Raw genomic sequence first — 25,782 nt, forward strand, 5'->3', positions numbered from 1 at the left:
AAACTTAGGGTGCTTTTTGTCAATCTAAACAAGTTCAAGGTATCACATCATTCAGTGTAAACTAATAAATTCATTCAATATCTTTGGCGGTTGGGCAAACCCTTGTAAGTTTAAAAGCCTAAAGTTTATTATATGGTGCGCCAACAATCTTTTATTAAACTTATTAGTTATTAGGTATGTAGATGTACTATTTAAGCATATACTAACTAGTTATAATCCATTAGTCGCCTTTCGTTCAATATGCATGAACATAAAACCCTTCAAAAGTTCAGTATGAAAGTAGGATCATATTTGTAAAAGCCATACCTAAAAAAATGTATAAAGTGTTTTATCATGCACGGTCACGAGTCTTGAACCCCGGCTGATGACCGAATTATGTAATACCAACAATAAGTGTGTCATTTAGTACGGAAACAGATACTGTCTCATTTTTAAAAAAAAATCTGATTATATATGAGAGCAACTTTGACTTCTCTAAGGAGTATTTGATGATGAAACGTGGTCAAATAAATGGCCATAAATAGAATATGGACCAAAGCATGCGTGAAAAGAAATTCAAAGGTCACTTGAAACCTGTATTTTATGTCATATTATTGAATTTGTATATTATTAAAGTTTCTCTCATCAAAGAAGTCAGTCTTGGCTAATTTTATTTTATTGCAAAGAAAATAATTTAAGTGATGCAAGATAACCGCGATGCTAAAATGTTATAATGTATAATAATAAGATTATCGCATCGGGAATATAATGCAATAAAATACACTGTATGACTGTAGCCCACAGAATTCTACAGGCTAATCCTAGGTTTTTGTAAGTTTGAACTAATTACAAGTATTTGAATAAGAAAATGATCTGAAACAGATAAATGCATTAAGCCAACACTCTTTGCACTTCAAAGCACACCATACTATAATACATTTTGAGAAACACTTTGGCATGTGAGCGAGAAATTCCCGCTGCATCATTTACATATATGTAAACAATCAAAATAGGTTATGAAAGTCAAAATTTATTGTTCACCTTTCGTTGAATTTACATGTACATAGGATCCTTAAAAGTTCAGAAAGTGGAATCATGTTTGATAAGGCCATATCTAAATAAATTTGTATTAAAGTGTTTTATGCACGGTCACGAGTCTTAAACACCGGCTGAATGACCGATTATGTAATACCAATAATATGTCATCTAGTACGAAAGACAGATACTGTCTCATTCTTTTTAAAAACTGAATATATATAATATTTATATTACCCCTACCCAGAGATCATAACTATGATACATTTTATCATTTATACATTTTAACTATGATACACATATTGATTATGGAGGAAAATGTTTATTATATTTTTAAGTTATACATGTTTGTGTATTTGAATTGTGTTGTAATTACTAAATAATACATATGTTTGATAAAATTGTTTCCAAAGTGCTTTATTCAAAAAGACAACGCGAAGTCATTAAAATATGCATGCTTACAATGTTTTACCGGTTAGTAGAGGTTCACCAAGGCCTCCATTTATAAACAATGTTTGCAAAGCCGTCTTATTTCAATACCTTTAAATAAACTTCATTCTCATTGGCTGAGGTAGTCCAATGGGACAGATCGATATATACTGATTTTCTTCTATTTTTAGTAGGTGTATAAAAGGACAGTCTTTCCTATTATTCAGTGAGTTGTCCGGCAGAACACCCCAGCAGGTACTCACACAGTACCTTTCCCCATCTGCTAAGCACTGTCCCTTTTTGGTGATTTTGCTTTACTCTTACTTAGTAGCATTCCTAAGTATATTTCTAAATCCATTCAAACAGTTTAGTGTTTCTTTAACTGGTTTACGGAAAATAAGAGGTCATTTTTAATTAATTATATTCAATTTGATAGAATAAATCAGAAGAGGAGTACTTATTTTTGACAGAGTTTATCTTCCTGGAGTATTCATATTTTTCACATCGTCATAAAATTTGGATAAGTCCAATTTTTGAAGTCTTGTTTTTGAGACATTCAAATTTTTTAGGTCACGTGAATAAACTCAGGTGACGTATTGCAGAGTACATATCGTCGATATAAACGCACTTTGAAAAAAACGGCCCAGGGTTAAGCAATAATATTAGATACTTTTATATACAATAAATGATTGTTTTAACCTTGTTTAGCTCATACAAAAATAACTCATTGCATTCTCAGCTCACTGAATAAACAGTTTCTTGATTAAAATTTAGCGGTCTGTAGGCGGAAGGAAATGAAAATACATGTAATACGTATAAATAAATGAGAGTTAGCTCTCACTGGTTAATCTTTCAAAAAAATAGGTCAATTGCATGTTGATGTAACGTTTTAATGGTCGTAACAAAAGATAAAAACGATAAGATGGCGGGCCTCGATATTCGCAAACTGGACTATCCAGTATATGAAGGAATTGGTTTACTAAAGTTTCCAAATTGTTTAGAAAACGCTGGACAAACAATACAAAATATCAAAGACTTAAAGCTCGGTCCAGATTCAGTTATTCTGGCTACGTTTCCTCGATCGGGTAAGTCGTATTTAAAGAGTAATCTTAAATTACATCTTTTATGGTTATATCCAGGAATTGGATAAGGTTCTATTTTCAAGTTATAATTAAATTTTAATGGATGGTTACTATATGTTTAATTGTATATTGATAAAGTGTGCAAATATTTGTCGAGCAAAGAAACTGAATAATTTTGAAACTTATACCTTAGAGCACGACTTATACACATTTTTGTGTAGATTGATTAATGTTTTATATTAAATGTGCACATAAATCAAAAGTTAGTAACTGCTATAAGCATCTGTTTGTTACTGCACTTTTTCTCATACAACGTGGCATTAACCTATATAGGCATGAACTTCTCGTGTTGTACAGAGTACATGTATATACACTCGAAAAAAAAATTATAAGTGTTCACCAAATACAGTTGTAACAAAGTTATTGTTGACAAAGAACACGCACGATTCTGATACAAGAACGATCACGCATGATACACGAACGATTTCTAACTTACAGAATTTTCACAATACATGAAAGATAACGATAAAAAAAACCGCAAACAAACGATTCTACACCATTTTAAACTATTGACTGGTCCTCTGTCTCTATCGTACAAAAGAGACACATCGAAGCCAGGGATTCCTGGCTTGATTGACGCGCGCCCTCTGTCGGTGCTGCTTATACACAGTATTGGAAATAATCTAGTAATTACGCGATCTGCCGAGTCTATAACACCATACTCGGCCGATTTGATTAAAATATGTCAGTCTTAATAAACAAAACCATTTTACACCGCTGTTTCAAGTTTTGTTTTACTTAATTAATGAATAATTTGCAATATACATGTAAGGGAACAGGTGAACGTCCCAAAAATAAAATAGCATTATGTGTGAAAATGTAGATAATTTTGTGCGTATGAAATGTTTAATAATCCTGTGAAACAAAAATCTGATAAAAAGGAATGTTTGTATTGTATGTAGTAATAGATAAAAGTGACCGTGTTAGATTGATTGAATCTTACGCAAATACTGATATTGGTTTCAAAGAACTTTTTAAAAATCATGGCGGTATTTGTGTTGAAAGCGGAATACTTTGCAGGAATTGTTTTCAAAAATTAATAAACTTGGAAAAAAGTGTCGGTAGTTCTACGATTTGTGTCAAAAAAACTCCTAGCTGTAGCTGTCTATCTAGAGGGAAGAGGGTCGCTTCTTCTCGAGCCAATGAACAAAGGAAAAGAAGCAATCCCGCATATCAGAAGGGCATTGCCAGTCTATTAAAACTCAAAGTTGAATTGATTTTTTATATTAATTATTAAGAATTAAGAAAACTTATTGCTTTAATTTGTATTACAATATGCTGTGTTAATTAAAAAATCGGCATTTACAGTAGCCATGCACTGTTTTATATTTACAAGTAAACGGTGCGATAGGATCCATACACCAATTAAATTGTTTTAACTCCACAACGTATATTAACTTCTACCAGAAGTTAAAGGGTAGAAGTTAATGAAACTAAGGTGTAAAAGAAAAAACAGAAATGCATACTCTTCACAAAATTATTTATATACAAGTTAATGTTAATGCAATCTGATTCCCTTATGTGATGATTTAATTGTGCGAGAAACAGGTAAATTTGTTATCTTGTTCCAAAGAATTTTGATTTTACTCATGCCATATTTTCATATTATACGGTATTAGTTGATTGAATTTTATTTATTCGTAATTTTAAAGCATCTAAATATATTTCAGTTCTAATAAATGTTTACGCAATGTAAAAGAGAGGAATGAATATCGTATTTTCATTTGAAAGAAAACTTGTATGGGCAAGATTGATCGCTTTCATTCAACGTGTCTCTCTTGATTGAGGCTTATATGATCAAAAGTATATGTCAAGATACGATATATGCTTAATATAGAAAACCTAATCATGCAAAACTAACTCGACCGATCAAAAGATTAAATAAAATCGCACAATCAAGCACGGTAAAAAACGCAAACCAATTTTCTGATACACGCACGATCCCGCACGTTACACGAACGATCACCCATGGTGGAAGAACTATTTGACTTGTGAACAATAACGTTGTTACCACTGTATAATGTATTTACTTTATGAACAACATCTGATGCACATGTGATGTTCTTGTCGTCGGGACGACTGACTTCAACTGTATTTCAAGTACTTAAGAACGATGCATTGACCCCTGGTTGAATTTTTCTCGGAGCTTTATGGCTATTTTAAGTTGTTGATGGAAATGGCGTTTAAATTAGGGAAAGAAAAATAATATCAAAATAACATTTTCCTCGGATCGCTCTATATTCAAAACATTGTCGAGGACAAAAGAAACAGCAAATTTAAATTGAGTACAATTTGTGCTAGAATCAATGCAGACAAAATTTTTTCAATGATCTGTTTCTCAAATGATCGTTCGGCAACGTTAATTGTATTCTTTTTAAACTGTCACCCAATACTTATATCAATCACAAAAAAGACAAACATATTATATGATGTGACGTTTCGTCACGGGAAATTGATTTCAATATATGTTCTTATTTTATCTATGATATTAATGACAAGACATATCATTCAAGAAATGTAAGAAAATTTTACATTATATCATTGTGTAGTTTTCAAATTATTCTATTTATCAGGGTCAACACTTGGAAGTTTATAACTTAGAACTACAAAATAGTGGCATCGCAAAAATAAAGTATTTTGAGTAAATTAAGGAATCTACAGTTATAAAATTTACATAAGGCGATGAATGTATGTATGTGCTCGTGTACAAAAGTAGATATATTTTTTAGGATTTCCTCCCTGCTCCCTAGGAAAATACATCATTATGATACAACGATTGTCCGATAGACATTATTTATTCCTGAATATGTTTTGAAAAAGTTACTTTACATTGTATATGTATATATATTAAGATAATTTGAGATTGATATAATTGACATAATTGGACAAGCTTTAAGGAGTCATTAATGAAATAACAGGAAAATTAAATAAAATATATTCTGCATTAAAAAAAATCTGAATTTTTGCCAGTTTTTGTTTTTATATTATACATTGAGCTTTTTTTTTAATAAATAGATGATCTTCATAGTCACATTGCATATTGAGCATTGCAATTTTCAAAAAGATCTTTAACAATTGTTCATATAAATATCAAAACACCTCTCTTGGTTCTGATAAATGTTATTGATTACAAACTGAATCAGACAACTTTAAAGTCTACCTCAGATATAAAACAGTCAACTTTAGATTTAATATTCTATTATCTTATCAAAAATATATTTATCATTTAATTCACAGACAGAATAAAACAAAAGATTTGATCTGGGGATAATCTATAAGATAAAAGTTTTTACATTGTAGGAACACACTGGGTGTACGAAATTACTCATATGTTGCTTACAAAAAAGGCAGAGTATGCTACAAAGTCCAGAGAGGCTGTTTACTTGGAAGGGTTGCCAGACCTGGGCCCTCTACAGTCTTATAATCATATCGTCAGCACACACCTTCCATTCCAGTGGCTACCACAACAGCACTTGGAGACAGGTGGCAAAATCATTCATGTCATAAGGAACCCGAAAGATGTTGCTGTTTCATTGTATAAATTTGCGGACTCATGCGACGGTATCCCTGAGAACACATTTGAAGAATTCTTTTTTGAATATTTTTTAAAGAACAGTGAGTTTTAAATCAGTTGTGTAATGGAAAAAGTTTAAATATTGCAATAACTAGCCTTTAATGTGAATGAAAACGTATCCTACAATTCAAAGCTTAAAACGAGTGATTTTACAAAAGAGAAGATCAAGAGGAGGCTATAGAATACGTTTATACATTTAAACATTCTCAAACTATAAATTATTTTTAATATATAATATATCACCTCTTAATTTGATATGATTATATTAAAATGTATGAGGGCCCTTCAATATTAAAAAATCTTCACGCATCCATCAATATAAGAGTTTTTTGTAAGAATTGTGGCATGTAAAATTTAGTTGGTATGTGTCGCTTTATTACATATTTTAATCTTGCTGGATTAGATTTTTTTAAATGTTTGTTTCTTTGCATATAATGTGTCTACTTTCTTTTGTTAAGAGGTGATGTTTGGCGGTTGGTTTAATTACAACAAGGCGTTCATCAGAGAATCGGAAGTGCGGAAAGACCAAATCATCATGTTGCAATACGAAAAACTGCAAAGAGTAAGTAATAAAACCAAAGGTACAGTTGGTTAGCAAACTGTGTATTAATAAAAGCAAAATTCATTTATTTCACAGTAAAGAAAAATGTAAGCCTTCTGTCTTACAGGATCCTATTGAGGGTCAGCTCAAGCTTATGGATGACAAGTCCAGTATTTCTTTCTCAAGCGGTTTTATTAAGCGTGATCGTATAGTTACAATAACATCAGCTAATAGCAGCCCAAATCAGGAGTCTGCACAATCTCATTTCATATGGGTATATATAAGGTTTTACTTACGATGGACAGTTTTGACTAGTTCGGCCCATATACGACGATCATGAGTGAACATTTAGTGTTCAAAATTAAGATTAATATTTTATTTCTAAATAAAGTAACAAAACCGTCAAAACTGCCAATCAAAGAGTCTGGATGCAGGATGTGGGTCTCCGAGTCCTGGGTCTCGGAGCCCCCCCACCTAGTATGAGGCATCACTTACTCACAATACGTTCATTCATACACGGCATAAAAGGTTACAAAGGTTAATATATAGAATACACAATACATGACTCAATATAGAATACTAGAGCATTCGTTGCAGACACAGAATCGCCAAATAGGTCACATGTTGTTAAACTCTCAATTTGGATATTATTCTGCCCATATTATGCACCTGGTTTCATAACATCATTTAGGAATACTACGCATTGCTACAAGAGTCACAGAGTTCATTCTGTCAATTATCATTAACACCATTCAGTGCGCAGCATCTAGGTACACATAAATATCATAGTGACCATTATGTAATACTAGCAATTCAAGGTCATAGCATGGCTATCTGTTTACATACGTCCCCCAAACAAAAGAAATATCCCGAAGGGAGATTTCTCATGCCTGGCGCCCGGAATAGGAAAGCGTCCTTGATCTACCCTTGATCAGACGAACTTCCTAGTGACATACCAGTCAGAACATCTATATTAAGAGATAGTAACAAGTGACATGTTTCCACCTCCGGCTTGGAACACCATTCATCTATAAAAACAAATCTATACCCAGGATGTATACATGTTCATAAAATCATATAGCTTGATTATATCGCATTACAATCATGAAAACAAAAATGAATAAAGTATGATAATAATGACCAAGATGAAATAACCATAGTTGAATATAATCGTAATTCATCATCAAAGTAATACTAAGTATGGTTAAGCTTGATGTCACATACATATACAAAGTCAGTGCATGCTTATAAGTTCACAAAAATATCTCTTCCTTCCTAGGGGCGAGGTTCGCGTCATAAGTTCGGAGTCCATCGGTTTCTTCCTGAATTTCTCCAGAGTGAATCAACAAATACAAGATTTACATTAGCACAAGATAACGCACATTTCTACTTTAACACATTTCACATTTTGTTAATTTTCGCTAAAATCACAATCCTTTCATAAAGAATACACAACTTCTTCGCGGCTGTAGCTCAATTATTCATCCATCATCGGCACCCGTGGGTAGAGGGTCGGCGCGGATGGCGAGGCGACTTCTCGCGGAGCGTCTCCTGCGTTCCTCTGTTGCGTAGACATCGCGGCCTTCTCTTCCAGGTATTTACGTGCCAGCTCTGGGTCCGGTCGATAGTATTTGGTATATGGATAGTCTTCATTTTCCTCCTCTCCACGAAATTGTTGTGCTAGTTTAGTCGAAATGGTCCCCGTGTTACTGGCCAATTTGTGAGTTCCGATTCCTCCGCTTCGTCGGGGTTTCTCTTGGATCCTAGTGACTTTCGGGATTGGTTCAAGTTCAATAATGTCGCTAGAGGTCCTTTTCTCTGGATTCTCACAACAAAATACAGTGTCTTTGGAAGAACCTTTCTTATCTCCGTCACTACCCCTTTTTCGACAACCTGTCCAGCAACCACTACAGCATATACCACCCCACTTTTTAATAGTTTTACGTTTCTTAATACAAAGTCCTATCGTTATTGTTACTGCCAAAGTTAAACACACATAAAACCAGGGGCTTCCCACCCAAGACGAGGATTTCATGGGTTGCAAATTAATTACTGGCAATTCCGCCATTAGTGCATTCATAGGGAAAATTTTAATATCTTTTAATTTGTCAGGAATTTTTATTTGGCTAATTTCGGGGTGTCGGGTGTTTAGAGGGTCCCAAAGGGTGCATGTATCGATCTCATTGATAAATTTTTGGAAAGAATTGGTCATGTTGAACTGACTTTCTCTATTAAAAAATGGTGGTAATAATAATGAACCGTGAAAACCCGAGCAACCTTGTCCCAAACTCAGAATGTCTATCGGGCTCTTAACCTTTGTACTTTGTGTATTTTGTCCACATTTTACATTTATTTCCAATGGCTTTGAAGAAGTGATTAACCACTTTCCTTCACGCAAGTTGACCGCATTTGGATCAAGTAACTTATTTTCCACTAATACCGAACAATGTTTTTCTATTTCTAGCAGATTATTTATAAATATTTTTACTATGCATAAATCGCTCGAGCTTACGGGGTAAAAGGGTTTATTTATAGAACAAAAGTTCCCGTGTTGTCTTTTACATGCGTTGGTTTCTATTTTAGATAAGGTAGTGTATGTTCCCCGAACATCATCTATAGCGATTGCTTCAGTTTCGATATCATATCTAGCCAACAGATTTGATTGATTCGTTTTTAAATTTGGCACCGGGAGGTTATGGACCTTGAATAACTCAAATCGTTTGTTTGTATCTAACAGGGGTATAGTCATTGCAATTATGAGATTTTCCTCCCCAATTAATGTCGTACATGGTAAAATCCTATAATAAGACCAAAGGTCGGTGGTTATATCATAAGGTAATTTAAGATACGAAGGTAACTGATCTGAGATTTCTAACAACAGGCGCCTGAGATCTCCTGGGGGGATAACGGTTGGAGAGAGATGTCCTAAAGAAAGCATATTGAGACGTAAACGAAGTTGTTGTAAATGATTTCTAGTTACTGAGACGATTTCGGATAAACTACTTAATGTCCTGTCGAAACGTATGTAAATGTCATTAAATCTTTGCATGTCATGCAATTTTCTGCCCAGTGTTGATTGTTCTGTCATTGATTCCTTAAGACTAGTAATAATTTCATTTATTGTCCTGCGGTTGTCCATTATATTTTGCTGATTATCTTTAACAAAAGTCATACTTTCGGTTAATACATGTTTTATTTGCTGTTGATTATTGGCAAGCTGCCTAACATTGCTTCTAATACTGTTTAAATCTTCTTCGTCTAATGTACCGAAAAGAAAAGATAGGACTTTCCCTACAATTGGTATTACAGCTCTAGTATTTCTACGGTGCATAAAACGAATTTCTTGTACCTCTTGTTCCAAATATCTTCTGTTTACCTTAAAATTGTTTATCTCAACTGAAAACCTTTCGCTCATTTGATAAAGCCGAAAGATGGGCGTCATGCGAATAGTTTGATTAGTATCAGTGACTGATAGTTTCTTTGATTCATCCCCAATGGCTTGAACTAAAGTATTTTTGACAGTTACTAATTCCGTTTGTAACAAATTAAGAATGGTATAATAAGGATTTAAGCTTATTGTCGTGATTGCTGTCCATTTTCCTTGCACCAGAGAAATATCCTTAACTTTTTCAAAAATTACATTTTTCCTGACGATATTGTTTGCGAAAGGTATCCCAAACACTCCAGCTAGGAGGAATACTGTCAAGACCCACTTCATCCTGCAATTAATAATTGAAACTTCTAATACAAGGGTGTTTGCAGAAAGTTCTTTCAAATTGGTACATCCAGCCAATTACATTCCTTCTCGTTTCTGACATTTCTATCATTTTTGAATGAGTTTCTACTAAATCAAGTGGAAAGTGTTTTTTCATAAATTTGATGAAAGAGGGGTATAGCAGCAGCGTTTCATTATTTCCTATCACTATGGCTTGTAGGGTTACTATTCTTTGAAATTCTGAATTTATCTTAAGCCTAGTAGGGCGATTTTGTTCCGCGATTCTCTGATACTTCATTATTTGAGCCTTAACCAATTCGGGTAAATCACGGATCAATTCACAGATTTTACTTAACGGTATATCTTCATCGTCAGCGGTCATTGGGACTAATGCCTGAGGAATTTCTACCTTAGGATTTGAAACGCTTGGAAGTTTTACAAATTTATTTCTTTCGAAGCCGGGTTGTAAGGAGCCCAAACTAGAGTGTAATTGTTGTGAGTTAGTATTTGTTCCCTGCTTCGGCATTTCTAGCTTCATTGACCATTCACGTTTTGGGTCGGGTCTAAGTCTTGATTTGTCTGAAAATTTCTTCCCCGATTGTGAAAATGATGTAAGTGAGCGGGGCGACGGTCGTGGATCGGACATCTGAAAAGAACGTTCGATATATTAAGACCTTGGATTAACCCAACCTAAAAGGTTCACCATTTATGTCAAGAAGTACTAATTCGTTTTCGATTGGATTGAAATCCATTATCACCCCATTTTCACCTACTCTAAACGAGTTTGGGACGACCTCGTTTGCTAGGATGAATTGTAAATACCTAGTCTCTTCGTGACCAATGGTATCAAAAAGATGATAAATTTCATCGAATTTTTTCTTAATTTTCAATAACCTGTTTATGTTCGTTATGAAAGTTGGACCAAATTTTCTAATAAATGCATCAGCATATTCATCCATTCTCTTTAACTCTAACAAAACTGTTCTCTTTGGTTCGATTTCCGCGTTTGCCAAGCGATGGTATGTCATGATTTTATCCAAGATTAATGGGGGCAAATCTGGATAAATATCTTCTCCAGTGAATAATTCCCTGGGAGTTTTCTGACTTTCGGCCATTTCTGTAAAATAAATGAATTATTACCTTATTTAGTACATAAGTTTAATAAGGCTCCCCATTTAATGTGGTTCATTAAGATCTCTGAACTGCATATTCAACCCGGCTGCGTCATTTTGAATACTCCCCATATCAACTAGATCTAGGACCATTGCCGACAGATACTCTAATTCTTCAGGTCCTAAGCGTTCACAATCCCTTAGAATTCTCATCATCAATTTTAGGTTTCGAATAAAGCTAGGTCTCAGTGTTTCCGGACTTAACCTCCTGTTTAGGTACTTAGAATATACGTTAAATCGCCTTAACTCTACATTGACATATTTCTTTGGGGTCAATTCCGCGTTTGCTAGACGGTGATACTTCATAATTTGATCGATAACAGGATAAGGTAGCTGGTCAGGGTAAATGTTCCCAGGGGTATATAATGAGTTGATCCTCATAGCTCTTTCCTCAAGGTTGTCAGTGCTTTCCATTTCCTCTTCCTCTCTCCCTGATGGATGTTCCGATCTTGCACTTGCCATTTTCTGCAAGAAATGCAAGACATCAGGAACATCCACCCATGAACAAGAGAAAAGCTAAATTGCTATATCCCTATTTTTTTTTTTTTTTTTTAATTATTAATAAGCATGATATATGTACAAAGCAAAGCTCATCCGAGATTATTTACATCTACATTCGGTTTCGAGTGACCCCCTCCCTCCTAACGCTCGCGGAGGTGATTTCTCCTCTAATGATTAGCATAACCATATCAGAGTATGGCTCTGTATCACTCAAATAATGGCTGTATGTGTTCAAGGTTGCTGTCAATGTGACTCCTCCAAACTTTATTTTGATATAAAGTTCACTAGGGGGCGTCAATCTCAGTTCCAATAACTCAGATTCTGACATCTGAAAATAAAGGATACTTTATCTACCCTATTACTAACTGTTTTAAGACAACTAAACAATCCTCTTTAAATTTTTGTTTATTAGATTTACGGGGTTTAGGGATTGGTTTGAAGCCTAGACCTACTTTAGGGGCTATTTCATCTATTTCCAAATTTTCTTCTAAGGGTACATTTGGGTTATCTAAGGGTATTTCATAGTCTTGACCACTATTTTCACCACATTGATTTGACTCATGGGTCTCATCCGATTCTGAATCTACGGTCTGATCATTCTCGTGTTTATACTGCTGATCATCCATGATCGTCTTAGCTCTTATACGTCTTTGAAGTTCTGCTAGGGGAATATCCTCTTCGTCTGAAGATCCTTCTCTTTCCCATTGTTTGGACTGTATAGCTCTTTCCAATGGTTCTGGTTGCATGTCTTCATTTTCTGACGACGATTCATCTTCCGGTGGCACCACATAGTTAGTTTTTCTTAGAGTTCTTCCACCATCTTCAGTAGTTTGTGAAAGGGGCCAGTGCGAAATATCTGCCAGTCTTAATTGTCGCGCATGGCATTTGGTGGTTAATCCAGTCAATTGATCTCTCACCACGAAACTAACTGGTCCTTTCTGCTCTATGATTCGATAATACGATAGCCACTTTTTATCTAATTTATTTTGTCTTCTGTTGTTCTTAAGGTAGACAGGGTCACCTACCTGAAAATTTTCATCTTTGCTTCTCTTATCGGCCTGAGCTTTCTGTTTCTTCTTGGCTTCCTTCATATTACGATGTACTAGCAGGAAAGCTTTATGCTGTTCTTGAAGGGCGATCTTGTGTTGATCTTCTCCCGCGTATCTCCTTCGAAGTTTCATCAACGTATCAAGAGGTAATACGACATCTCTGTTGTACATAAGGTAATATGGAGAAAACTTTGACGAGTCGTTAGGATGGAAACGAATGGCTGCCAACGTCTGATTAAGATGAATATCCCATGTTTGAGCGTTGTCTGTTGTTTTCTTAGCCATCACGTCATGTAGAGTTCTATGAAATCGTTCTACTTTACCATTACCTTGAGGGCTGTAATAAGATGTTTTGATATGGTTGATATTCAATTCTTTTAAAGTTTCTTCCACTTTCTTATTCACATTTTCTGTTCCGTTGTCTGTGAGGATTTGAAGAGGACAGCCATATCTTGGATATATTTCTTCTAAGATAAGATGTACAGTGCTGCTATCCTGAAAGTTGACAAGGATAGGATAGGATAGGATGCAGGATGCACGATACAGGATAGAAATATAAAAATTAAGTTCTATCCTATCCTATCCTATCCTATCCTATCCTGCATCCTGTAGCCAATCAGATTCGAGTATAAATTTCAGAGTTATTTTGCGAAACGAAAATTGGCTAAACAATGTATTTTCAACGTCAATTTAAAACGTTTAACAAGTTAAACCATTTAAGAATAATTATTATATCAAGAACGCGGTGCATAACATTAATGCGCGCTAAAATGTCGGCGCTACATCTTTGTCAATTCGTACGCAAGTACGGAGTTACTGCGAAAATTCGTTGCAACATTTGACAACGTCAGAAATATATTTCTGTATTTACTTCATTTAAAGTCTGCAAATTAATAAAAGCTTGAATTTATAAACGACTAATTTGGCATTTTAAAAGATAAACATGTATACAAGAATCAGACATTGATTCACGTTTAATATAATTTCTTCGAAGCCCAGTAACAGGGACGCATATTTTAGTCCAATATTAACCTGAACATATCGAATTAATAAATGTTAGCTAGCTATAAATGCTTAAGAATTTATACTTTAAAGATACCTCCGAGTTGTTTAAACTATAAACGATATAAACTTCCTAAAGGAATTACTTATTTTCAGATCGTGTTTATATTTATCGCCGAACGAATCGCTCGAATAGTGAGAATGACGCTCAGTTGTATGTGATAAGAAAATAATTTGAAAAAAAAGTGTGACTAAACAGTTCCTCAATAAGTGCATCGAAGTTATTTATCTGTTTTTATGCATAAATATAATTTAAATCAAAAATCTAATCGCTTACCTGTTTGTTTACGTTATTGTGTCCATCCCGCGTACGATTTAATTTTACTGTAGTACAGGTAAGTAAGTTATCCCGCTCGATGAATATTCGATTTTAAGATTTAATTATTCATTTTGAGTACTACATTAATTAATAAAATCATTTTATCTTTAAATTTCGTTTCATTTAACTTGCATTCCTATATTTTGAAAGTATGGGATAGGATAGGATAGGATAGAGCTTATTTGCAGGATAGGATGCAGGATACAGGATATAGGATAGGATAGGATAGTTTTGTCAACTTTCACGATAGCAGCACTGTACTATGTTGTCAGCTGACTTATCAGGAACGGGAAAAGCCTCTGGCCAACCAGAGTAAATGTCAATAAAAGAAACTATGTACTTGTTTCCCGACAAGGATGTTGGATATGGTCCTGATAGATCAAGTCCTACTTTAGCCATTGGAAAAGGTGGTGTATCTGTCTCTTGAAGTGGAGGCTGATTTTTCTTATTGCTCCTCGTTTGGCATACTACACATCCTTCTATATAAGAGTATAACCTTTTGTACAAATTTGGTATCTAGTACTTTTGTCTGATTACGTCATATGTTTTGTCCACTCCCATATGTCCAAGCCCGTCATGATATTGCTGCACTACTAAAAGTTCTAACTCACGTGGTACATACAGGCGAAGTTTTGGGCCTTCTGAGTCTCCATCTGAAAGATAGTACATTAAACCATCAATTTCCAAAAACTTCCTTTCTTCGGTTGCCGTTGCTGTTCCCTTATTTAACCGATTCTTCAGTTTCTTGATCTGCTCATCGTGTTGTTGACTTTCTTTGATGTTGATTTCTTCTGGTAGATCAATAAAGGGTTTGACCAATTCGTCGTGTTGTTTAACTTCACATCTGGCTAATCTCTTAGGCGAAAAGGCATTGGAGTTAAGTACGTTCACTTCAAAGAAATTGTCCTTAACATCTGGTTCATCATGCTCTGATTGTTCTTCCTCTTCACACTCGAGGTTGACTGTCGGTAATCGGGATAAGAGATCTGCACAGCAGTTAAATCTTCCTTCTATGTACTCTACCTTACAGTTATATCCTGCAATACTTAATGCCCATAGTTGAATTTTCTTATTTTGCATTGGAGATTCTAAGATATACTTGAGCGGCTTATGGTCTGTTCTTATAGTAAACTGAGCACCGTGTAAATAATGGTCTAACTTCTGAAGGGCGTAATGGATTGCAAATGCCTCCTTTTCTATGGTTGACCACTTTTCTTGAGTTTTACTCAGCTTGTGGGATAAGTAATATATTGGCTTATCTTCTCCCTCATCTGTCTTTTGAGTAAGGCACGCTCCAATACAATTGTCGCTGGCATCGGTGTACAGGATGTAAGGCTTATTAGTATCTGGATATGCTAGTAAAGGCACTATCGTTAAACTTTCTTTAATAAAGTCAAACGCTTTTTTACAACATGGTGTCCATTTGAATCTTGCATATTTTCTGGTTAAGTCAATCAATGGTTCTGCAATCTTAGAGAAGTTCGGTATAAATCTCCTGTAATAACTACACATACCTATAAAGCCACGAACTTCTCGGACTGTAGTGGGCGCTGGTAACTTTCTTATAGCTTCGACTTTCTTTGGATCAGGTGTAACGCCATGTTCATCAATGATGAAACCAAGATATTCTGTCTGTTCCTTGAAGAAACTACATTTCTTTAGCTTCATTTTAAGTCCATGCTTCCTTAGGCGGTTGAAAACGTCTTGAATATAACGAAGATGATCTTCCGGTGTCTCTGAGAATATAAGAATGTCATCCAGGTATGCGATGGCAAACTCCTCTTGTCCTTGAAGAACTATGTTCATCAGCTCTTGAAAGACTGCTGGTGCATTACTCAACCCAAATGGCATCCGGTTGAATTGGAATAGTCCTTTGTGACATGCAAAGGCCGTTTTTTCTTTACTTGAATCTTCTAATTTCACTTGCCAATATCCACTCTTTAAGTCTAGTGCAGTGAAATATTTTGCCTTACCTAGTAAACATAGGATGTCATCAATCAACGGTAGCGGGAATGATACGGGTTTCACTATCTTATTCAAGCTTCTAAAGTCAACGCACATTCGGTCTGATCCGTCGTTTTTCTTCACCACTACTAAGGGAAATGACCAAGGCGATTGTGATCTCTCAATTATCTTTGCGTCCATCATTTCCAGTATGGCCTTGTCAATTATCTGTCTTTTATTTAAGGGTACACGGTAGGGTCTGTTCTTTATTGGGTGGTGATCTCCAGTTTCTATCTTCATTTTAACAGTATCAGTCACTCCAAGGTCACTGTCTTTCTTTGCAAATAAATCATTGTTTTTGCTCACAAGTCTTTTGATTGAGTGTTCAAATCTTCTAGGTACATCAATTTCTTCTTTTGTGTCTTGAGTAGTCTGTATTTCTGAGATTTCCTTCTGTTTTAATGCGGTAATTCGTCCTACTATGTAGCCTCTTGGAATTTTATAATTTTTGTTAGTTTGGTTAACGAAGATCATTGGAACTTTCTTATCCTTCCGAACTATACAAACGGCGTCTTTTAAATATAGTCCTGGGTCTTCCATAATGCAGTTATTGTCTATGCTGTTCACTTCAACCAAGTCATTTTTTTCCAGAGGAAAATTGTTATTTATTTTTCCATAGAATACAGTCACCGTGTTTGGTCTCATAATAAGTTTCTTAGGAGTTCTTACAATAGTTGAGATATGTAAATCTTCTTTAAGTTCCGCGTATACTTTGCCATCAATACGCATGAGTCCAAGATCAAAGTATAAACGAACATTGTTTTTCTTGAGCCAATCACGACCGAGAATCATGTTTCGGTTGAGTCCCTTTGTCACATAAAGTTTGTGGTCTAAAGTTAACCCTGAAATCTTAAAGGAAATATTTACATACCCTACCGCAATTAAAGAATTGCCATTTGCTGCTTGTAAAGAGGGGATGTCATTTTTAAACAACTTGGGGCGGGGAAATAGATTATCATACATTTTCTTACTAATTAGAGATACGGCTGCACCTGTATCTACCAAAGCTCTAAATTTATTTTTACCTACTTTTAATAAACAGCTACTGGGGTTGTTAGTAAAATTAATTTCATATGTAGGTCTTTGTTTAAAGTTCTTTCTTCGGGCTTCAACGAAGGAAGAACGTCTTAGTTTTCCTGTTTTTGTTTGTCAAAATAAGAGCGCGATTTGAAATTTTGAGACGATCCCCTATTTACTTGGTCGCTAGATTTATATGTTCGGCCTTGACGATTTGATGGTCTGCCCCGATTTTGCTGCGTTCTTTGATACATATGCGAGCCCCAACAATCTGCACGCACATGACCTACTTTACCACAATTCCAACATTCCACAGGCGAACGGGGTTTCTGCTCTATATTATGGACGGGTTTGTTTTGACTGGGTCGTTTATCTATTTGAGGACGGGACCTGACTTGGGATTTATTTTGAGTACAAAATCGAGCCCTATGACCCGTCTGTTTACATTTAAAACACCTACTATTACGCGCATGGTCAATTTCCATTGGTTCTACATGCCTTGTTTCTACTGAGGTAAGATTATCTGCTCTATCCTTTAATAAGGGAAGAGTAGTATCAAAATTTGAAGGAGTTCGTCTGTTGTCATTACTTTGTACAATTTCTGTCATATTTGACCCTCTTATCGCTAGCCTTTGTCTCAGATTTTGTTCTCGCATTGCTATTTGAATTGCGGATTCTAAATCTTTAGGGTTTTCTCGCAAAATTTTCATTCTGAGGTAGTCGAATGTCAACCCGTCACAAAAGATATCTACTAACTGTTGTTGTATCAAAGGGTCTTTTAGTCTGTCATTACTGTAGGCGTCTTCCGCGATTTGCAATAGTCTCTCGGCGAACAACTGAACACTTTCATTTGAATGTTGTCGAGTCTTACGCATTACTGCCAACGCGTGTTGGGGATCTGTTATTTCTGCAAATCTATTTTTAAGGGATTCCTTAAGATCGTTCCAAGATGGGATTTCTTCAGACGCATCTGTTTCATCTAAATACCTTTTAATATAATCCCCAACTGAACCCTTACTCGTTATGTATGCAAGCCTGGGGATCTCATGACCTTGTTTTCCAGACATAACACTGTACTTTTCAACTTCCTTTATCCACTGTTTAAATTTTTGAGCATCTCCCTCAAAAGGAGTTATCACAGAAGATAGGGGCACTGAGAGTGCGGCTGTTATAGCTTTTACTTGACCAATAAAAAAATCTTTTTCATCATCCTGATCTGAGACTCGGTGTCGAGTTTCACGAGTTTCATACGGCCTAGCATCATGATATGTTTCAAAAGTATTTTGTTTAATCTGCTCTTTTTCTGGGGATTTTTGACCTGTTTCTTGCCCTTTATTTTCATTGTTCTGACCCAACCCCGCGAATTGTTTTTCTAATTGCTCCATTTGATTTTTAAATTCTTTTTTATCAAACCCATCACCTGTCGCCATATTGGTTGCTTAGACAAAGTTGTTTACTTCGAGATAGCTATAAGAGACATATAGAAATGGTTCTTACCTTACTCTGTATTGAACTTCGCTCAGTCCTGGTCACTGGCACCAAGAAAGTTCATGTAAGCCTTCTGTCTTACAGGATCCTATTGAGGGTCAGCTCAAGCTTATGGATGACAAGTCCAGTATTTCTTTCTCAAGCGGTTTTATTAAGCGTGATCGTATAGTTAAGATTACAACAATCTAAAGCAGCCCAAATCAGGAGTCTGCACAATCTCATTTCATATGGGTATATATAAGGTTTTACTTACGATGGACAGTTTTGACTAGTTCGGCCCATATACGACGATCATGAGTGAACATTTAGTGTTCAAAATTAAGATTAATATTTTATTTCTAAATAAAGTAACAAAACCGTCAAAATTGCCAATCAAAGAGTCTGGACGCAGGATGTGGGTCTCCGAGTCCTGGGTCTCGGAGCCCCCTCCCCCACCTAGTATGAGGCATCACTTACTCACAATACGTTCATTCATACACGGCATAAAAGGTTACAAAGGTTAATATATAGAATACACAATACATGACTCAATATAGAATACTAGAGCATTCGTTGCAGACACAGAATCGCCAAATAGGTCACATGTTGTTAAACTCTCAATTTGGATATTATTCTGCCCATATTATGCACCTGGTTTCATAACATCATTTAGGAATACTACGCATTGCTACAAGAGTCACAGAGTTCATTCTGTCAATTATCATTAACACCATTCAGTGCGCAGCATCTAGGTACACATAAATATCATAGTGACCATTATGTAATACTAGCAATTCAAGGTCATAGCATGGCTATCTGTTTACAAAAATTAGTAACATATAAATGTATAGACATATTTCTAATTGTTCAATCCATTTCAATATATCTATATATGAATAAATATCAAATAATATACTCCTTAGGTAAAATCAAGCACATACATGTATCATACTCTAAAATTCAAATTCATTCCTTTTGAAAATTACAAAGTTAATCATAATGGATCGCATTCATCCAACTTTGCAAATACAAAACAATAAAATGTAAAATTAATTCAATAGAAACATAAAAACTTAAAGGTGCAATTCAAAATTTAAGAATTTTAAGTTCAAACGATCACCATTTTAAACAGAATACTATCGGGGAACTCAAACGATTGGCAAAGTTCTTAGACGTAAAAGATGCTGACCAATTGTTCCCAGAAATAGCAGAGAAGTGTGGCTTCGACAATCTTAAAGCAGCTGATGAAAGAGTGCGAAATGATTCCACTATGGCAGAAATCATAAAGTCTATGAATCTCAAGAAAATTCCTACCTTGTATAGAAAAGGTGAGCAGATAATAACGTATCTCCAAGGGGGGGGGGGGGGAGGGGGGATTAGCGTGACATTGTTTTAATTGACGTCCATAATTTTTTGCTATTCAAAATGTTTCTTATATCAATCAATATCGAAAATAATATCTGCGTTTTATTATATTTTTTTGGTCGTTAGTTTTTTGAATTGCAAAAACATCGTCGCGAAAATAATCAGATACTTAGTATGCTTTTAATGCCTTGATAAGGATGTACATGTATATTTTTATATAGTTATGAAGCATATTACTTTAATATCTAATGTTTTATGAAAATATGCAAAATATCAAATATTTCTTTTTAAGAAAGAGCCTTAACATTTACTGAAAGATATTTAAATTTTGAAAAAGGTTTCCTGTAATGATTAAATAAAAAATGTGTATGTAAAACCCATTTTCAATTGAATTTTACGCAAATGAAGCAACTGAAGACTAAAGAAACAACAATTTATTTTCAGGTAAAGTTGGAGATTGGAAAAATTATTTCACAGTAGCAATGAACGAAACATTTGACAAGATATACGCAGATAACATGAAGAATGTTGCAGTTGATATCGATTTTGTCTAGTGTTTAATCCGAAATGAATCATATAACATTTGTATTGTATTAATCGATTATATCTAAAGTATTGGCTAAATATTTATGCATTACCTCTTAAGTGTGTATTGTATTAATCGATTATATCTAAAGTATTGGCTAAATATTTATGCATTACCTCTTAAGTGTGTATCTAAAGCTAAGGTAGTTATTAGTTTAATCTTGTAATTTAACACCAGTGTTGATGTATACACTGTTTATAGATCAATAATACAGTAGACAATAGTGATAAGATTTTCTGTTAATATCCAAAAGCAACTCTACACACTCCTAAAATGTTTAGAAACCCGTTCTATTCTAGCTGAGCTGGGGAAATAGACATGTGTGCTTTATTAAGACTGAAACGAAATGTGGCGGTAGGGAACAGTGCTCTAAATCAAAAGTTCAAAAGAAAAATACAAAACAGGAGCAGAATACACATGGGTCTCTACAAAAACTTGAGGGAGAATCAGGCACCATGGATAAGCGAGCAACGTCACATCCGCCGTGTGCTCTTTGTGGTAATCGGAAAAGGCTTTGCATGATTCCTAAATTTAGATATAACGCCAAATCATTTCCATTTTGAATTTAAAGGGGCTGGTCACGATTTTGGTCACTTTTATTATTTACAATGCGTTTAGAAGACATTTCTAATGATCCAATAAAATTTGAGAGTCAGTTGTAGTGTTATAAGCAAGATACAGGGCTCACAATTCTTTGTCATGTAAACAAGGCCCGTGCCCTGTTTTTGTATACAATGGTTCAATATTCCAGTAAAAAATCTTTCTCTAGCCAATTTGTTAATCTTCTTATTCATTTTAAGCATGAATAAACTGTTTCTAACATAACACATTTGTTTTAGGTCTAAAACTGAAATTTTTACTTCAACATTCAAAATGTAAACAAATGCTTTGTTTACATAGCAAAGAAGTGTAGGCTCTGTAACTCCCTTATAACTCAACAATAGACACTCAAATTGTTGTTGATTATTGAAAATACCTTACTTGAGCATTGTAAACATTAAAATTTGAAGAAAAAAAAAACAAAACAATTTTTGATCAAAATTGTGACCATGCCCCTTTAATGATGTACGATAATTTATTTAAAAAAAACAATAATACATGTCATTTTTAAGCTCACCGAAGTTTTCTTATTCATGTACTGGGAAATTCACTGAAAAATATGTTTATTTTAACAATCTAAAAATAAAAGAACTTCTTGATATCAATGTTTGCACTTAACTTTTTCCGCTACATCATTTTAATGTTCTAAATTGTGCATTTGACAAAAATACCTTAAAGAGAGCCAAATGGTTGCCGCTTTTAAAAGGTTATACTTATCCTTTAGACAAAAAGGTATGTGAAAAAAATTAGAGAAATGTATTTATCTTTTAGCTTTATCTCCCCCTTAATAAATAGAGTTATGGCAAAATATCATATTTAAAAGTTTAAAGCATATCTGATGGGTAAAAGGTTGACACCAGCTTCCTTTAATACTGTTTAAAATAAAATTGTACACTTCTATCACATCAGCGAATTCGAGGCTTTACCAGAACTTAATATTTAGGTGGAATCGATTGAAATATTTGCAATGTATTGTATGTACCATATAGATTTCGCCCTAAAAGCTATATGTTATAGGTGATCAACGTCACACAATTGATTAGATTCAAAGTATTAATCAGCAGTAAAGAACCAATGTCACCACAAAAATAAACATTTGATAGAAGGTACACCATTCGTGTTTTAAATCATGCTTACTCGTTTATCACTGATATGAAATGGATTCAGGAAAAAATGTCAGAAAAAATAGATTGTAATTAAATTATGCTGTTGATTGAATTGGAATTGCCAAGATATACAAGCGAAAAAATGCAAGATTATTTTTTAATCAATATGATATGTTAAATCAATTACAGGTCTCAGCGGATCTCAAGTATTGGCTTTCCAAACATTCCACTCCCGACAACATCGATTAGGTTAAATCCATATTTAACTTCATCTACATATCCAAATTCTAAAAATAAAAATTCCAACAATAAATATACAAGAAAGGAAACAAGAGCACAAATTCGAGCCCATTTAATTGCAGCCCTTTTAAAATCGTATATATTATCAATTCTTATTTTATTTTTAAAATAAAATTAGCATTTTTCTAGACGTAAGATATAATAATTGAGGTATATCGACAACGTTTTATGTACTAACAATTGTTACTTCAATACTTACGTCTACCATCATCTAACACAGATAGGCAACTCCGCCATTAGCGTGGTTTGTTGTTGGAAAATATTACGGGACCAACCAAACATTGAGAACTACATAAAAGTAAACTGAGATAATGATCTTAAACAAAAAATATATTGTTTTTACGAAAAATGGCATAGGTTTTACACATTTTGAAACAAAAAATTGAAAAATAAGTTAAATATATAGAAAATATATTGACCAGCTATAAAACATCGGCAAACTTTCGGATGATGGGTAGCCAACTGCCTCCGTAAACTCCTCTTTTTATGTTGTTTACTAGATATGAACTCACAAAAATATAATATTTTGAATGTTTTGGTAATAGGTTTTAGCTGTTTATGTTTTGATATAATTGTTTATTAGAAAGACACACTGATTTAAACTGGAAATACTTGACAATAGGGACCGCAAGTTACCAATCAGTTGCCAATCTCTGTTATTTATGTCTCTGCTTCTATTCGATATATCCATGTAAACTTGTTCTAAAAGATACCACAGTCTGCGTCATTTGTTTCATATTTGGATATTTTACTGGAAAGGGACATTGATTGTATCCTTAAAACAAAACTTTACGATAATCGTGATGACTTCAATTTTTCAAAAGTCAACTTTCCTTGTTTATGTAACTATATACTTCTACACCTGAATATTGAGTTTTTGTCTCTCAATTAATTCGATACACAAGGACATGCTCTTTGCATTAACAGTTTCTAAGGCAAGACAGGCTACTGACCACCAAGTTGATAAAACAGGATACATGTACAACAACCTTCTAAAAAAAACAATCGTCCACTGAATGACGTTTTTCATACTTATTATTAGACCATAATTAATCACTTAATTGTCTACGGATCTTTTCGTTTTCCCGATTACACCAAAAAGCACATGTCGTGTATGACCGGTCAGCAAGGGATGCCCACTCTTCCCTTGCACCTGGTCCTACATCCAATTTTTTTTTAGAGATCCGTGTTTGTTCTGCTCTTGTTTTGTATTTTTCTCTTGGACTTTTGATTTTGTATATATTTGTTTTTCTATTTGTCAGATCTCTATATTTAAAAGGAAACAGTATATTTTTCTTGGAATTTTTTGAAGAAACGACCACTGAACACTAATAAAAAAAATTAAACGATAATATTTTATATATTTCTAGACTGTAGTATGTCAAAATATATAAAGTAACTAGATACGATCTCGTTACGAGTAGATCTTCCGTTCAATTTTTACGATTAAATATCAATGAATTTCAGAATTCCTCCTCAACCACTCCCTTTCAGATAATGTATACAATTGTCATTATCCTTTAAAATGCTTAACAAAGAGTTTTGCTTTTTCACATACAGCACATTAAAAATTTAAGATTTTAGTTTCCTAAAATCCCTAATTACGTCATCAATGGGTTTGGAAATGAGTTTTACAAACTGATATTGTTACGATCAAAAACTTTGTTTCTATAATGCATTAAAAAACTTGATCGTTTTTAAGGTATGTGCAATAGACTTTACGAGTGTCTTGACCTTTAATTTAAGGGGCCAGCCATTATTTCTTGAGTTCATTTGAAAGGTCTTCCATATAATAACATTGTTTGTTCTTACACCTATCTAAAATTGTTGATCATTTTTGAGATACAAATGATTGAATATTTTAGGGGCCAGCCCTCTGGATCGTTAATGGGCACAGGCATTGGTGTTTTAATTAATGGAATCGTTTACAATGCTTAACAAAATATGTCTCCTTCTCTAGATATATTGCGTCCAAGTTTATGTATTTTGGTCCCTAAAAATCCCTAATTACGTAATAAATGGGCGTGGCAATGATTTTACCTGCTAAATATTGTAACGATCAACAACTTTGCTTTTTTAATGCATTACAAAATCTTTATTGTTTTAAAGTTATTTGTAAAAGAGTTTACGAGTGTCTTGGCCCCTAATTAAAGGAGCCAGTCCCTATTTCTTAATTTTGTTGGAAGGAACTTTTGATTCTCTACCTCTTTTATAATATATGTCTTTACAAAATATCAACTCATAAAAAGATACAGATCAAAACGTATGAAAATTTTGATTCGAAATTCGTACCCAATTTAACTACATTCTGCACACCTTCGAACTATAGTCTACCTATCCTGAAAATTTCATATTCATATCTCTATTAGTCTTTGGGATTATATCTGCACAAAATTGGTCGTAAAAACTTACAATATCGGCCGTAAATCGGAACCGGAAGTGACGATCTCAAAATTTCAAAAAAATTCTAGATTTATGACCTCTGTGTTGCAACCACTATTGAAATTTATCTCAATAGTGGTTTTATTTCAAAAGTGGTTGCAACACCTCTGGCAATCATCTGTGAAAAAATGGTCGATATCGGCCGAAAAGTTTTCGAGATATCGCGTGCACAAAATTTGTGGAAAAGAAAATAAGAAGAAGAAGAAGAAGAAGAAGAAGAAGAAGAAGAAGATGAAGAAGAAGATGAAGAAGAAGAAGAAGAAGAAGAAGAAGAAGAAGAAGAAGAAGAAGAAGAAGAAGAAGAAGAAGAAGAAGAAGAAGAAGAAACAGTACGAAAAAAATAAGGTCCGTTGGAAACGGAAGACTTTAAATAAGGC

The 25,782-nt window shown here is 34.2% G+C and overlaps 1 protein-coding gene across 4 annotated transcripts; it reads left to right on the top strand.

Annotated features, from left to right (window-relative positions):
- The first annotated feature begins 2,289 nt into the window (after nucleotides 1–2,289).
- LOC105340600 (sulfotransferase 1E1) lies at nucleotides 2,290–24,315 on the top strand. 4 transcript variants are annotated; one of them, XR_010708257.1, is made up of 6 exons: nucleotides 2,297–2,528; nucleotides 5,886–6,200; nucleotides 6,618–6,721; nucleotides 20,139–20,334; nucleotides 20,816–21,009; nucleotides 21,074–24,315. XR_010708257.1 is itself a non-coding variant. In XM_034472692.2 (5 exons), exons 1-5 carry the CDS (start codon nucleotides 2,336–2,338, stop codon nucleotides 21,271–21,273), a joined length of 825 nt encoding a protein of 274 aa, XP_034328583.1. In that variant the 5' UTR covers nucleotides 2,294–2,335; the 3' UTR covers nucleotides 21,274–24,315. The 4 variants fall into 4 exon arrangements, 3 of the variants coding, with proteins under 3 accessions (XP_065924187.1, XP_034328583.1, XP_034328580.1); XM_034472692.2 differs by lacking the exon at nucleotides 20,816–21,009 and having other exon boundaries at nucleotides 2,294–2,528; nucleotides 21,257–24,315; XM_034472689.2 differs by having other exon boundaries at nucleotides 20,816–24,315.
- The last annotated feature ends 1,467 nt before the right edge of the window (nucleotides 24,316–25,782 follow it).

This window comes from Magallana gigas, chromosome 8 (assembly GCF_963853765.1).
Source record: "Magallana gigas chromosome 8, xbMagGiga1.1, whole genome shotgun sequence".
Classification (NCBI taxonomy): domain Eukaryota; kingdom Metazoa; phylum Mollusca; class Bivalvia; order Ostreida; family Ostreidae; genus Magallana; species Magallana gigas.